Source organism: Montipora capricornis, chromosome 6, assembly GCF_036669925.1.
Source record: "Montipora capricornis isolate CH-2021 chromosome 6, ASM3666992v2, whole genome shotgun sequence".
In the NCBI taxonomy this organism is placed as follows: domain Eukaryota; kingdom Metazoa; phylum Cnidaria; class Anthozoa; order Scleractinia; family Acroporidae; genus Montipora; species Montipora capricornis.
The window spans coordinates 72,970,012-72,982,511 of record NC_090888.1 but is presented as its reverse complement, the minus strand read 5'-3'; the positions used below and the strand labels follow the sequence as shown (position 1 = coordinate 72,982,511).

General features: G+C 43.0%; 4 protein-coding genes across 4 annotated transcripts in view; all 4 read left to right on the top strand.

Moving 5' to 3' along the window:
• LOC138054404 (uncharacterized) overlaps nucleotides 1-1,294 on the top strand; it is a 1,520-nt gene extending 226 nt beyond the window's left edge. The window contains exon 1 of the mRNA XM_068900846.1: nucleotides 1-1,294. This exon is cut by the window's left edge and continues 226 nt beyond it. Coding sequence (XP_068756947.1) covers nucleotides 1-1,294 — 1,294 coding nt within the window.
• A 664-nt stretch (nucleotides 1,295-1,958) lies between these two features.
• LOC138054403 (uncharacterized) lies at nucleotides 1,959-2,462 on the top strand. Its single transcript, XM_068900845.1, has one exon. It carries the CDS (start codon nucleotides 1,959-1,961, stop codon nucleotides 2,460-2,462), a length of 504 nt encoding a protein of 167 aa, XP_068756946.1.
• A 597-nt stretch (nucleotides 2,463-3,059) lies between these two features.
• Nucleotides 3,060-3,602, top strand: LOC138054401 (uncharacterized). Its single transcript, XM_068900844.1, has one exon. It carries the CDS (start codon nucleotides 3,060-3,062, stop codon nucleotides 3,600-3,602), a length of 543 nt encoding a protein of 180 aa, XP_068756945.1.
• Nucleotides 3,603-3,673: 71 nt separating this feature from the next.
• Nucleotides 3,674-12,500, top strand: part of LOC138054400 (schlafen family member 13-like) — a 10,949-nt gene continuing 2,122 nt past the window's right edge. Inside the window, exons 1-4 of the mRNA XM_068900843.1 lie at nucleotides 3,674-3,765; nucleotides 4,314-5,296; nucleotides 6,499-6,606; nucleotides 6,725-7,430. Of these exons, the coding sequence (XP_068756944.1) occupies nucleotides 3,674-3,765; nucleotides 4,314-5,296; nucleotides 6,499-6,606; nucleotides 6,725-7,430 (1,889 nt within the window). The remainder of the gene's footprint in view (nucleotides 3,766-4,313; nucleotides 5,297-6,498; nucleotides 6,607-6,724; nucleotides 7,431-12,500) is intronic.

Sequence of the window (12,500 nt, the reverse complement as noted above, 5' to 3'; positions counted from 1 at the left end):
TGGGGTGGATCAGGCTGATCTGTTGTATTCATTGGAAGATGTTAGGGGAAGACCGGGAGAACCCATTGCTAGACTGACACCACTGAGGTGGACCTGTATTGGGAACCCCGAGTTACAAGCAAGCCAAGCTCAAACCAATTTCACATTTCTGGTGAATGAGTCGCACGAGCTGAACAACCTTGTCCGGCGATTCTGGGACGTTGATGATTCCAAAGAAATCAAGTTAGTCAAACCAGAGGAGAAGATAGCCAGAGATTTGGTTGCTGAGACCTTAACCTTTGAGGATGGTCACTACAGTGTCGGGTTGCCCTGGAAAACCAAGGACCATGACTTACCAGATAATTTCACAATGGCCATGCACCGTCTGCAAAGCACAGAGAAACGACTTCAGAAATCCCCAGAACTTGTCAAGGCTTATAGCGATGTACTTGAGACGTACCAGGATAAAGGATACATCCGCAAGGTCTTACAAGAGGAAGAAAAGTCGGATCAAGTATGGTATCTACCGCACTTTCCAATTCTGAGGCCAGATAAGTCCACAACAAAGGCCACAACAAAGGTCCGAGTTGTATTTGATGCATCTGCAAAATGTGAGGAAGTTTCTGTCAATGATTTTCTGCTGCAAGGTCCGAAGCTCAAAAATGACCTGTTTACTGTATTGCTTCGATTCCGACGTGACCCAGTAGCCCTAATGTGTGACATTAAGGAAATGTACTTGCAAATTAAGTTGAACCCATCTGACCGGCCTTACCATCGTTTCTTGTGGCGAAACATGAAAACTAAAGAAAATCCCAGTGTGTTTGAATTTGAGCGGGTTGTATTTGGAGTAAATTCATCACCGTCTATGGCGCAGCTTGTCAACCACCCGCATGCTGGGAAGTACCAATCACAGTTTCCCCTTGAGGCAGAGACCGTTTTGAAGAGCACTTACATGGATGATAGCATGGACTCGGTTCCAGATAAGGAGACGGGGATCGAATTGTACAAGCAGCTATCGCAGTTGTGGGCCTCAGCTGGAATGCAAGCGAGGAAGTGGCTGTCTAATGTATCAGAGGTGTTGGAGCGTATCCCACATGCTGATTGTGTTACAGAGGTGGATCTTGATAGAGGAGAACTGCCTGTTGTGAAGACACTGTGTGTGTTGTGGACCCCCAACGAAGATGAATTCAAGTACCAAGTCCATCCGCCCAGCAGAGATCACTACAGTACTAAGCGTGCGTTCTTGAAGGGAATTCGGCCACCTTGTTTGACCCTCTCGGGTTCTTGTCGCCATACGTCATTCGAACCAAGATAATTCTTCAAGAGATGTGGGAAAGTGGGGTTGACAGGGATGACCTGGTGGAAGAAAGCTTGTTAAGGAAGGCTCAAGAGTGGTTTGAAGAACTTTCGCAACTTCCCCGCCTTTGTGTACCTAGATGCTTGCGGATTGGATTGGGAGTCAAGAAGATTACCTTGCACACCTTCACTGACGCATCTCAGCAGGCATGTGGTGCGGCTACATATTCAAGACATCTATATAAAGATGGATCTGTCACTTGTCCTCTGGTAGATTCGAAATCGAGGGTCACACCCCTTCAAGCCGTTAGCATCCCTCGTCTTGAATTAATGGCTGCAGTAGTTGGACTCTGACTTGCTGAGGCCGTCGGGAACGTTCTGAATCTCCCCAAACATGAATAGTTATTTTGGTCAGATAGTGTGAATGTATTGTATTGGATCCGTGGCTGTAGCCGAAAATTTAAACCTTTTGTAGCGAACCGTGTCGTGGAAATACAGTCGTTCACCGACCCAGAACAGTGGAGGCATTTGCCCACCAAGCAGAACCCAGCTGAACTGTTGACAAAAGATTAAGTGTCTCTACACTTATTGATGAAGAAAGCTGGTGAAAGGGTCCAGCGTTCTTGACGCAAGAGGAAACAGAATGGCCAGAAAAGAAGATTGGAACCAAAAGGGAAACCGACATGGAAGTCTGCAAGCAGTACCAAGAATATTCACAGGAACGCTCATTTCTTTCCACAATGACAGAAGACCGCTTGGATCCGACCAGATATTCCAGCTGGACTAGGCTTACAAGGGTGTCTGCAACAGTGAATCGTTTCCTAGAAAACTGCCGCCTGCCATCAACGTTACGCAAGAAAGCAGCTCTGGGACCAGAGGAAATTGACACTTCAGAAATGCATTTTATTAGACTGGCTCAACAAGAAGAATTTCAGGAGGAAATCCAAGCACTGAAGTCAGGGAAAGGGCTACCTGGAAGGTCAAAGTTGTTGCCTCTGAAGGCGGTATTGGATGAAGAAGGTGTACTTAGGTGTGACGGAAGGCTCAAATGCGCAGATTGCTTACCATGGGAAACTCGCTATCCCATAATTCTTCCCAGAAATCACCAGATAACTAAGCTGATCATAAAGGACAGTCACGAGAAGAACCAACACGGGAACACAAACCAAGTCCTTGCAGGCGCGTAGCGTGGTGATTTTTTTCAAGTACGCACAAGTACGTATGATCTAGAAACCTAAGTAAACAGAGCGAAAAATACTGCGTTCTTTATTTCTTGTCAAAATAGTTGTGTGAATACAAGCAAAGAATTCGAACAAAGCGTCTTGCCCTTATTTTGAGCAAACTTGGTGCATTAAAACATTGTTTTGGTCGTGCTATCGTGACTGGAATTGTCAAGAACGTTCTCGTAACGTCGCTCCTTTGTCACGAACGTTATTGGAACGTCGCTCCTTTGCAACCTCGCCTTTTTGTTGCACGCTGGCCAAACAACACTGCATTGTTAGTGCAAAAAAAAGGTACAATGCAAAACTAAGTTAGAACATGGTATAGCTTTTGTTTTAGTTTTTAGAATTTAATCAAAGTGGTGCTTTCATCACGAAATCTTGGTTGCGTACAAGTAAAATGTTAAGAATAGAAAAGATTGCTAAAAATTTCAAAATTTTCTGGTCACTTCAAGTACGCACGTGCGTATATGCGTATAGGACGCTACGCGCCTGCCTTGCTCACCTTTCAAGCAGATACTGGATAGTCTCAGCTAGAGAAGCCATCAGAGAGTGGGAGAAAGAATGTTTCATGTGCAGACGGAGAAAGGTCCCCCTACCAAACAAGTTATAGCCCCCTTACCAGGGCTTCGAACCCAAAAGTCCTTGCGTGCTTTCAGTCAGAAATCTGTTGACTTTGCTGCATGGACCATTCTATACCAAGCAGGGAAGAGGAAAAACCACCATAAGAGATATTTGTGCCTGTTTACGTGTTTAGGTACGAGGGCAGTACATTTAGAAGTAGCGTATGGCCTTGATACAGACTCTTTTCTGAACGCATTCTTCCGAATGGTGTCCCGGCGCGGCCTCCCAAAAGATGTCCTTTCAGATAATGGCACAAATTTTGTCGGAGCAAATAATGAATTAGAAGAGTTAGCAGGCTTAGACAGAGAAAAGATTCAGGAGAAAACAGCGTGTTATGGCATTAAATGGCATTTCAACCCGCCTCTTGCCCCTCACTTCAGTGGCGTCCATGAGGTGATGATAAAAGCTGCCAAAAAGGCTATCTGTGCCATCTTAAGCAGTGCAGATTTCACAGATGAGGAGCTTCTCAGTGCAGTTGTTTGAGCGGAAGGTCTGATAAATTCTCGTCCATTGACCTATCAATCGGTGACCCCACAGGACACGTAGTCGTAGTGATGTCACCAGACACCCCCAGGGGACGATGGCCATTGGGGCGCATCACCAAAGTGTACCCTGGACAGGATGGAAAAGTTCGAGTGGTGGACGTGCAAGTTGGGAAGAGTGTCATGAGAAGACCAGCAGTGAAGCTTTGTCCTCTAGAACATTGCGATTAGGACATGAACTTTAGATTTATCTCAGAGACGATGAAAGTGTGTGTTTCAAGAACTTTATTCCGTTGAACTTTAACATGCGAGTCTTTTGCATTTGTCAGTTTTGAATTGTTGATATTGTCATATCAAGGAAGGGAGAATGTTCAGAAGGACTAGGAACTAGTTTTATCACGGACATGCTCAGTGTAGGACCAGATCGAGCACGAGGTTTTTGTTCGGCTATGTTTTTGTTGTCACAAACCAGATTCAGTGTTATGTCGGTTCATTAAACGAGTTTAAATTAAGAAGCGATGACTTATCCTTGAATTTTTGACCCGTTCGCAAGAACAGTCATCTTCAGAGTCAAGTGATTTCATTTGGTGTAATGTCAGCAGATCGAATCAACACTGGTTGTTGATGTGATTGGTCAGCTGTCAGTTAAGCCTAGATGTCATGACTCCTCTAGATTCAAACCATTTACTATTTGTCTATTTAAATATTTCAGGCCCTACGCTGAGAGGGAATTGTCTTACACAGTTGAAATCAGCCCACGTACAGCCAAAGCTAAGAAAAAGGAACAGGAGGAAAGTGTTTTAGAGGGTTCCTGTGCCCTCCTTACTTCGGGAGGAGGATTGTTGATTATGCGCATTAGCAATTATCAGAGTCTCAAAAATGTCCCTACTCTGGTAGACAAGTTTTGGGAGCCAATTGAACCTCAACTACGCGCCATAGTGGAACCATCAAAGTATGATGATGTTTTTGATCGCCATGTAGACTCTGACAGCATTCTGTTATTTATCAATGCACCACAACATTTTTGCTCAAGAGAATGCGATTTGCGCTTTCCTGGCGACCACAGAGCCGCTCACCAAGCTACTTATGAGCAAGTTGTTAAGATACTTCAAAAGCAAACCAGGGTGAGGGAGTCATTAATTGCAGAGTCTTTAAAGCAGCTTCCGGAAATTCCTCTGAAATTAACTTTACGACAGAAACTAACCTTTCATGAGTCAAAGAGGGTTCAGTTTAAAAGTGTCAAATCCGCAACAGTTTTGGATGCAACTGATAGTAACAAGAACCTGTGCGATCATGTGCGGAAATTGATCTCTGCCTTTGCCAATTCTAGTGGTGGAGTTATTCTAATTGGAATAACAGACGAAGGGGAAGTTGAAGGGTTTCACATCGAAAAAAACAGCGAAGAGGTAATGGAGGAAAGACTGAAGTTTCTTCTTGAAAAAATGTGCTGTGGCTTTCCCCGGTGGGAAAGGGAAGTACACTGGGATATGGAGTATATTCCAGTTTCCGATAGCAAAGCTGTTCTGGTAGTTAAGGTAGCCAGCATGGAAAGTCTTGGTGGAGTATTCGTTAGTTGCCCTAAAAGCTTTGTTCTGGAAAGAGACTCGAGTAACAAGGAAAGTGTTCGAATGCTTGATTTTAACGAATGGAGGAAGAGGCTGTTGTCAGGAGAGGATTTGCGTACCCATTCCAAAGGTAAGTGTGCTTACCAATATATTACTTCCAACCAGTAGTGAATGTACAATCGATTCCAAGCCCTGCATCTACCTGGATAACTGCTCCCATATCCCCACTGAGCCCTTATGATTGCAACTGAGTACGGGCACTGCATATTTAATTGCCAGATCACAAGCCCTCATTTCCAAGAAGGCTAAAGGCTAGTGCCTTGGTTTTGGGCAAAATCCTCGTTTTTTTTTCTCTCCATGCATGTCTTTTCTGGTAACCAATAACTTATGGGATAGTCATGGAAAGGTCACCTTGACACTACAGCTATTCCACTCACTCATTAGGACATGTTCTGACTTCAGTAACACGAGACATTCAATGTGAACACTCTATTCAGGATGAGTCAGTCAGTCTATCCCTATCATATTCTAAGTCGCTTTCGTCATTGTACATGGAAAATTCAGAACGCATACCGTAAAATCCCATGTTAAAGCCCTGGGCATATACAACTTCGTAACGGGTTTTGGGTGGGTTTAAAAACCGCGGGGTGAGGGGAGGAGCTTAGAAGCGGAATTTAAAAAAAAAAAAACGTTTCGGAAAGACGAGATAAAGCGTACTGATGATTTTCTGAGAAATGAATTAAAGCTAACATACCAAATGTTACATTTAGAGCTATTACTTGGGTTCTTGGAGGTGGAATTGAATTAAATGTACCATGTGTGTATTACATTTACGGGAGCAAGAAACACAAAGCGTAAGTGAGGAAAGGAATCCGCAAGGCTCAGATTTCATTGTAGGGAGGCTACAGAAAATCTGCGTGCCTGCAAAATTGCCGGATTGTAGCTATAATAATTATTGTTCCGTTACTCCAAAACACTGTCATTGAACAGCTTTGTTGGAAATGAACAGCAGAGCAAAACTCATAGTTGTGTTAATTAAGCATGAACTTTTGTTTCTTTCTAAGCCGTATTAACTTTCGATTAAAATTTTTGATGTTCGCTAAAGAAACGCAAAAGAAACGTAGTTGCATAATGGATGGGCCTTCATATGGGGGTGGGGGCTTATATCCGGAATAATATTTTTGTTAACAGATAAATCGATGATGGGCTTATATCCAGAGGGGCTTATAAGTGGGGGGGGGGGGGGGGGAGCTTTAACCGGGGATTTTACGGGGTATATTCTAGACAAGAATGTCTGCCCCACTAGTCAGAAATCGCTTTTTTTTTTTGCAGCGACAGAGCAATTGTGCCAAAGGTTTGAAAAAGTGTTAAAGACCTCCAAAGGAACTTTACTGACTATTAAAGGTGAACGCCAAAAGATTAGAGATGCCTTCTTTACTGGTAAGGAAAATGTTGATTCAAGCCATTGATAGAATTAGCTTATTTGCAAAACTTTCCACAGATCTAGATTTGGGTTCGCAAATTGTCTGATTTCAGTTATGTTGTTTTGATTTTCTAGCACAAGAAGGGTTTCCCGTGACACCCGGTGGCTTCGAGGCTAACCTTCCCGACAACGCACAAATTGCCATAAAAAAGATGCAAGAGAAGTTTTCCAGTGGCAATAGGAAAGGTTTGTTCGTTGCGTCGCGGTGTTGGCACGCCAACAGAAGTGCAGCGGCTGGGATGATCTGCGACTTGCTGTTGATTAGTCCGAATGTAAATGGCTTGTATCTCTTTACCCTCTGCCATGGAAATGACGCCGACGCCTTCTTGCCATACAGCAGAGAAGCAGCAACGCAAATCAAACGTAGACTCGTCGAGGATGGCGGTTGCAGGGAAAAGTTTTTCGTGTCCTACCATGTGGTACCTTGTGATGACATGGGAGAACCCTGCCTGAGGTGTAATTGGTACCCTCATGGATACAACATGGATCGAGAGAAAACGAACCGTGTGCTTATGGCGCTCGTGCTTATTCTAGCGGCAGTTCCTTCACCTGTTGGGAACAAAATAGGAGTCACTTTTCTGAATCTCCTAACCGCAGAGCAATTTAAGTTGGTGTATCAACAGATAGAGATCAATAGAGAATTGTGGGTCCGTGGAGCCGCTGGAACGGGAAAGACTCTTGTGGCGATTGAATTCATGAGAGAATTACAACGACGGGAGAAGCTTGAAAAAAATGAGATTCTTTGTGTGTGTGAAAACCAAGGGATAGCCCAGCAAATCAGGTTGTTTAAATTACCTTTTTAGTAAAAATATAGAAGAGATGCGCTTTTTTCGGTGATGATGGTCATACTTTTGACAAATCCGAGAGCTTCCAACAGGATTTGAAGCCCAGCCATAACTTCGACTCCTAACGTAAGTTAAGGTGTACAATGCAAGCGGGCCCAGGTTGCTGGAAGCATGGTTAGCGCTAACCAGGCATCGAGCAACCCGGGGCCAGGTTGACAATCAAACATACGTTTGATGTTGTTCTGGCTTGGGGAATTTTAAGTGATTGTTGCTCAATTCAAAGACCCAACGTTTTAACACTCCTGTCCAGTGTCTTCATCATGGGTGATCAAATGCATTTACAAGAGTCCCCTTTTATATCCACCAATTTGCCCGTGAAGGATCTGATAGGTCTGCTGCATGTCTTTTTTGTCTAAACACCGCGCAATTTGCTTACAGTGGCACTTTCTATAAACATCTTTTTGGCACGGCTATTGGCTTTCCTTGTAGGAGGCGTGGTGGCCTCATGGTCAGTGCGCTCGATTCCGGATCGAGTGGTCCGGGTTCGAGTCCTGGCTGGGGTCATTGTGTAGTGTTCTTGGGCAAGACACTTTACTCTCACGGTGCCTCTCTCCACCCATCTGTATAAATGGGGACCGGCGAATTTAATGCTGAGGGTAACCCTGCGATGGACTAGCACCCCACCCAGGGTGTAGTAGAGGTGCTACGGAAACCGGAGATAAGCGCCGACATATAATGGGCCTACTGGCTCGAAAAGCAGACTTTATCATTTTTTAAATTGGCTTTTCTTGCCGACATGGTCACGGTAATGCAAGGTGTAGGACAAACCCTGGACGTACTGACAAATATCGCCCTTCTGACTCTCAACACCGTGTTTTCCATAAAAAGTCCGTTGATACAACGTTTCTCGCGATTAGGACAAAAACCTTGTGGCCCAGTGGTTAGGACGCTTGCCTTGAGATCCGGAGGTCCCCGGCTCAAGACTCGTTCTATCCACTGTTCAACTTCTCGGACGCACTCGTAAAGGGCCAACTGATTTGCCTCCAGCCAGTTGGGATTCTTAACATTTGCTGTTGTTGTGTTCAGTCATTTCTTTGATTTTGTTTCATTGGCCCTGAAAAGCCCCACTGGGGAGTGGTCAATTAAGTTTGTAACTATGTAACCTTTCCAGACGCTAAGACTTTTTGCCTAACCTCAGTCCCGTGCAATTGCTGTAATTATGAGTTGAAAGAGCATTAAAGGCGGTTTTTCTTAGAAAAAGGAAAACTCTTCCAAACTGAACACAACTGCGTAGAATACATCTAGAGGCCTGGCACATCAATACCGCTCTTGCTTCTTTGAACCTTGATGATGGCGGCGTTTTACCTGACATATATTTGTATCGTATTAAAAGAAAAGGGAACCAATTGCTATTAATGAACGCACCCTTTCCTGTTTTGCAATTTGGTAGGCATTATTATTTACAGTGTTCTTACCAGGCCGCGCCTTTGCGGAATTCCCGCAAGAAAAATAAAAATGGCGCATTTCTCGGTCTTTGCAAATCTTGGATCGGTGGGCTGTGAAGTATATTTCCCGAAAAAAAATTTCAGAAAAATTAATTTTAAAACAGCTAAAATCGCTTTTCCTTGCCAATAACAAATGAAGTGCATTGAAGCTATTCTTTGTTATTTGCATCCGTGGATGGAAAGGATAGAAATGGATTGAAACTTGAAAAAACTGGCCAGTTTTTTCAAGTTTGGAAATGGTGTCCGCAGAAAGTCGGCAAAAATTAAACGCGAACAGCTCTTTGGGCAATAAATATCATTTCATATCTCAGTTGTCAGTGGGTTGTCAGGAATGTTGTACCTGTGAGCTAAAGTAGTAATTTAGACTTTTTAAAGTCTAAATTACTACTTAAAAACCCGGTTTGGACTGAGGGCCTTGACTTCCTGTCCCGACGGGTTTTAAGATATCGCTTCCAAGTTTTTAGTTCAATTCCTGCATAGTTAAGTACTTTTTGTAACAGGTAATTTAGAAGGCTTATGCTATTCGTTGTGGCACGAAGATAATTATATTCTTTCGCCCTAAAGTACCAAGGATTTAAGAAAGTGTAGAAGATCATCAAAACGCTGGTGAAGAGAACGATTAAAAGGACAACGTAGCAAGCAAAGATCAAAAAGCTGTCACTGACGAAAGACCATGTTTTTTTTGTCAGAGTGAGTGGCAGTCGAAATCCACATGGCTTGCCTATGCCGCCGACAAAAAGATCGTAACCTGTAAGATCTGTCTCGAGGCAAACAAATCAAATGCATTTACAATATTGCCGAAGGGCCACCATTGCAAGAGTTCCAATTTTAACGTGCCTTCATGAAATTTACAGAGAAATCACGAAGGACTTTTCCACCCTTGTCATGAAGCGCAAGTAACTTTGCCCCACTTAAGATCCCGCAGGGCCCCTATTTTTCAGGAAAGGGGGCCCTGAGACTCCCTAAGACAAAATCCTGATGAAAACACTGGGCATATAAAAGGACTCCAGTGATAGCTTTTGATCACCCCTGATGAAGACACTAAACAGGATTGTCGAAACGTTTTGTCCTTGAATTGTAACTTTTTCAGCTACATTCAGAATTCTCTAACCAGAGTCGCATCAAACTATGGCTGATTGTCGACTGGTTGCAGTGTGAACCTTAAGGTGATTCCTCAGTATTTATAAATTGGTCAAATTTGCGACATTGTAAATATGGCGTAAGCCGATCATACACGCTAAAACAGTTCTCAAAATGTGAATGACCCATAACTCTTTGCGAATAAGCTCAAGCATGCCGAGAACAAGTAACCCGCGATCATGACCTCCCTCCCTGCTTATCATCTTCATCGTTTAAAAAAAAATCGCCTAAAAAATTCGCCTGATCGCAGGTTAGAGAACAAGGTGAATTTTGTTCCTTCGATCTACGATAATCGAGATAGACAGGTGACATATTTTTTATTGCATAATTTTGGTTTACAAATTACCCCTTTAAATAAACAAAAAATTTTAAAAAATTCCCGGAAGGGAAAAAAAGAAAGAGCTAAAAACGTACACAAAGCCCCTTACCCAGGGATGTAAATTATGATCTTGAAAAGAATGACTCGAGAAACATTTTGAGTCGACTTTGTTTTAAGTTGAGTGATTTTCCATAAACTTTATAAGACAGATCCATATGCTCTAGACTTTCTGCCTATCGTGTTTTTTCGATTGTTTAAAAATCCTCTCATTTAGCTAAAGCAAAATGTACCCTGAACCGATGAAATAACGCGCGTGATTAGTATCAGTACAGGCATCAATGGACCAAAGCGGCTAACTCAATGTACCCAATTAAAACCTCCCGGGATTGAGATTCTTTGTGTATTGTATTTGCATTTTAATGTAGCATTGATATTTAAACGATGTGGAAATACTTGGAACAAAACGTTTATTCCCAAAGGGTTTGAATTGGGTACAATATTGAGTTAGCCGGCCGATTAGGTCTATGGGGTAAGAATGGCCCATTATATCTCTTAAACAAGCACGGTGACTTGTCTTGTTTATTACAGTTCTCAAAACAGGGATTAGTAGGGAACATTCAGGGAAAGTTTCACGAAAATCATTCGACAACTTTTTTCTTTCTGTGGAATCACCTTTAACTCGCATTACGAGTCGAAGCCATGAAGTTCTTATTACAAGTTTAGAATCTCCACCACTGAGCCTTGTACACACTCTTTGGGACGTTGTTTAGTAAACTTTGTTTCACATAACACCGCGACTTTTCCCTCCCCCGCCCTTATCTGTTAGAAGTAATCAGATTTTTTCCAAGTATCCAAGAGTAGTTATCGTATCCTGTGTGATTGGCGGGACATGCACCCGAAAGTTTTTTTGAGCAGCGGTTTCGCCCCTCTCATGGTTGTGCACTTTATCCCGCAAGCTCTGCCGTCCATAAAGGCTTGGTTTTATCTACTGGAAGAAAGCAACCAAAGCTACGATGGCCCAGGAGGGTCACAGTCTAGTTTTAATATTGTGATTAATCACCAGTTCTCTCACAGGTCATTGTTTTACCAATACAGAAAGTATCCTAAACATTCATAAAAGCTAACCAAACAAAAGCTTTTAGGCCGAAGGTTAGCTTTTATGAATGTTTAGGATGCTTTCTGTATTGTTAAAGGGAGGCGCGGTGGCCTTATGTTTAGAGTGGTCCGGGTTCGGGTCCTGGCCGGGGACATTGTGTTGTGTTCTTTGGCGAGACACTTTACCCTCTTGGTGCCTCTCTCCACCCACGTGTATGAGTGGGTACCAGCGAAAATGCTGGGGGTAACCCTGCGATGGACTAGCATCCCATCCAGGGGGAGTAGAAATACCCCTAGTCGCTTCATTGTTGGATGGGCCTCTCTAGGCTCGTAACAGGGACTTTACCTTTTTGTATTGGTAAAACGATGACCTGTGACCTGTGAGAGAACTGGTGACGAGTTACAAAATTGAAACTGGACTGCGACCCTCCTGGGCCATCGTACAAAGCCGAACCCTGTAAATCTCGTAAAAGTCTTTTTGCAACAATTGGTCACATGACTCAAGGTGAACTTGAAGCTTGGGCTTTATAAATTCCAGAAATGGAACGACCGTGTTTGACTTTGCCAGAATACAAATTTTCAGATAAACACCACGTAAGGTCGAGATTTTATGGTCATTCACTACTTGCACAATCCCATAATACACCTCTATTACCCCCCAAAACTTTTTCATAACCATTGTTTGCAATTTCTCCTGGGACATAAAAATGTCCCAAGAGAAGTCGAAAACAATGCCCATGCAGATTTTTGGGGGGTAAAAGAGGTGTATTATGGGATTTGTGGTAGTAGTGAATTTAAACACTCGAGAATTTCATACTTTGTTTACGAGCGAAAAGCTTTTGCCCTCCAGTGGAATTTTCCATAATTAAGCACCAAACAGAGTTAAGATTCCTATTCTTACCAAGGGTGAAATAGGCAGGAATAAATGTGCAAGGGTGGAAATTTTCAGACAGTTAATCCGCGAAGAAAAATTTAAAAGCGGTTTGAAAACTTAGAAAAATACAAGG

Bases quoted from the DNA above. Each gene is read 5' to 3' on its own strand.
- LOC138054403 (XM_068900845.1), top strand. From the start codon at position 1,959: ATGGAAGTCTGCAAGCAGTACCAAGAATATTCACAGGAACGCTCATTT.
- LOC138054401 (XM_068900844.1), top strand. From the start codon at position 3,060: ATGTTTCATGTGCAGACGGAGAAAGGTCCCCCTACCAAACAAGTTATA.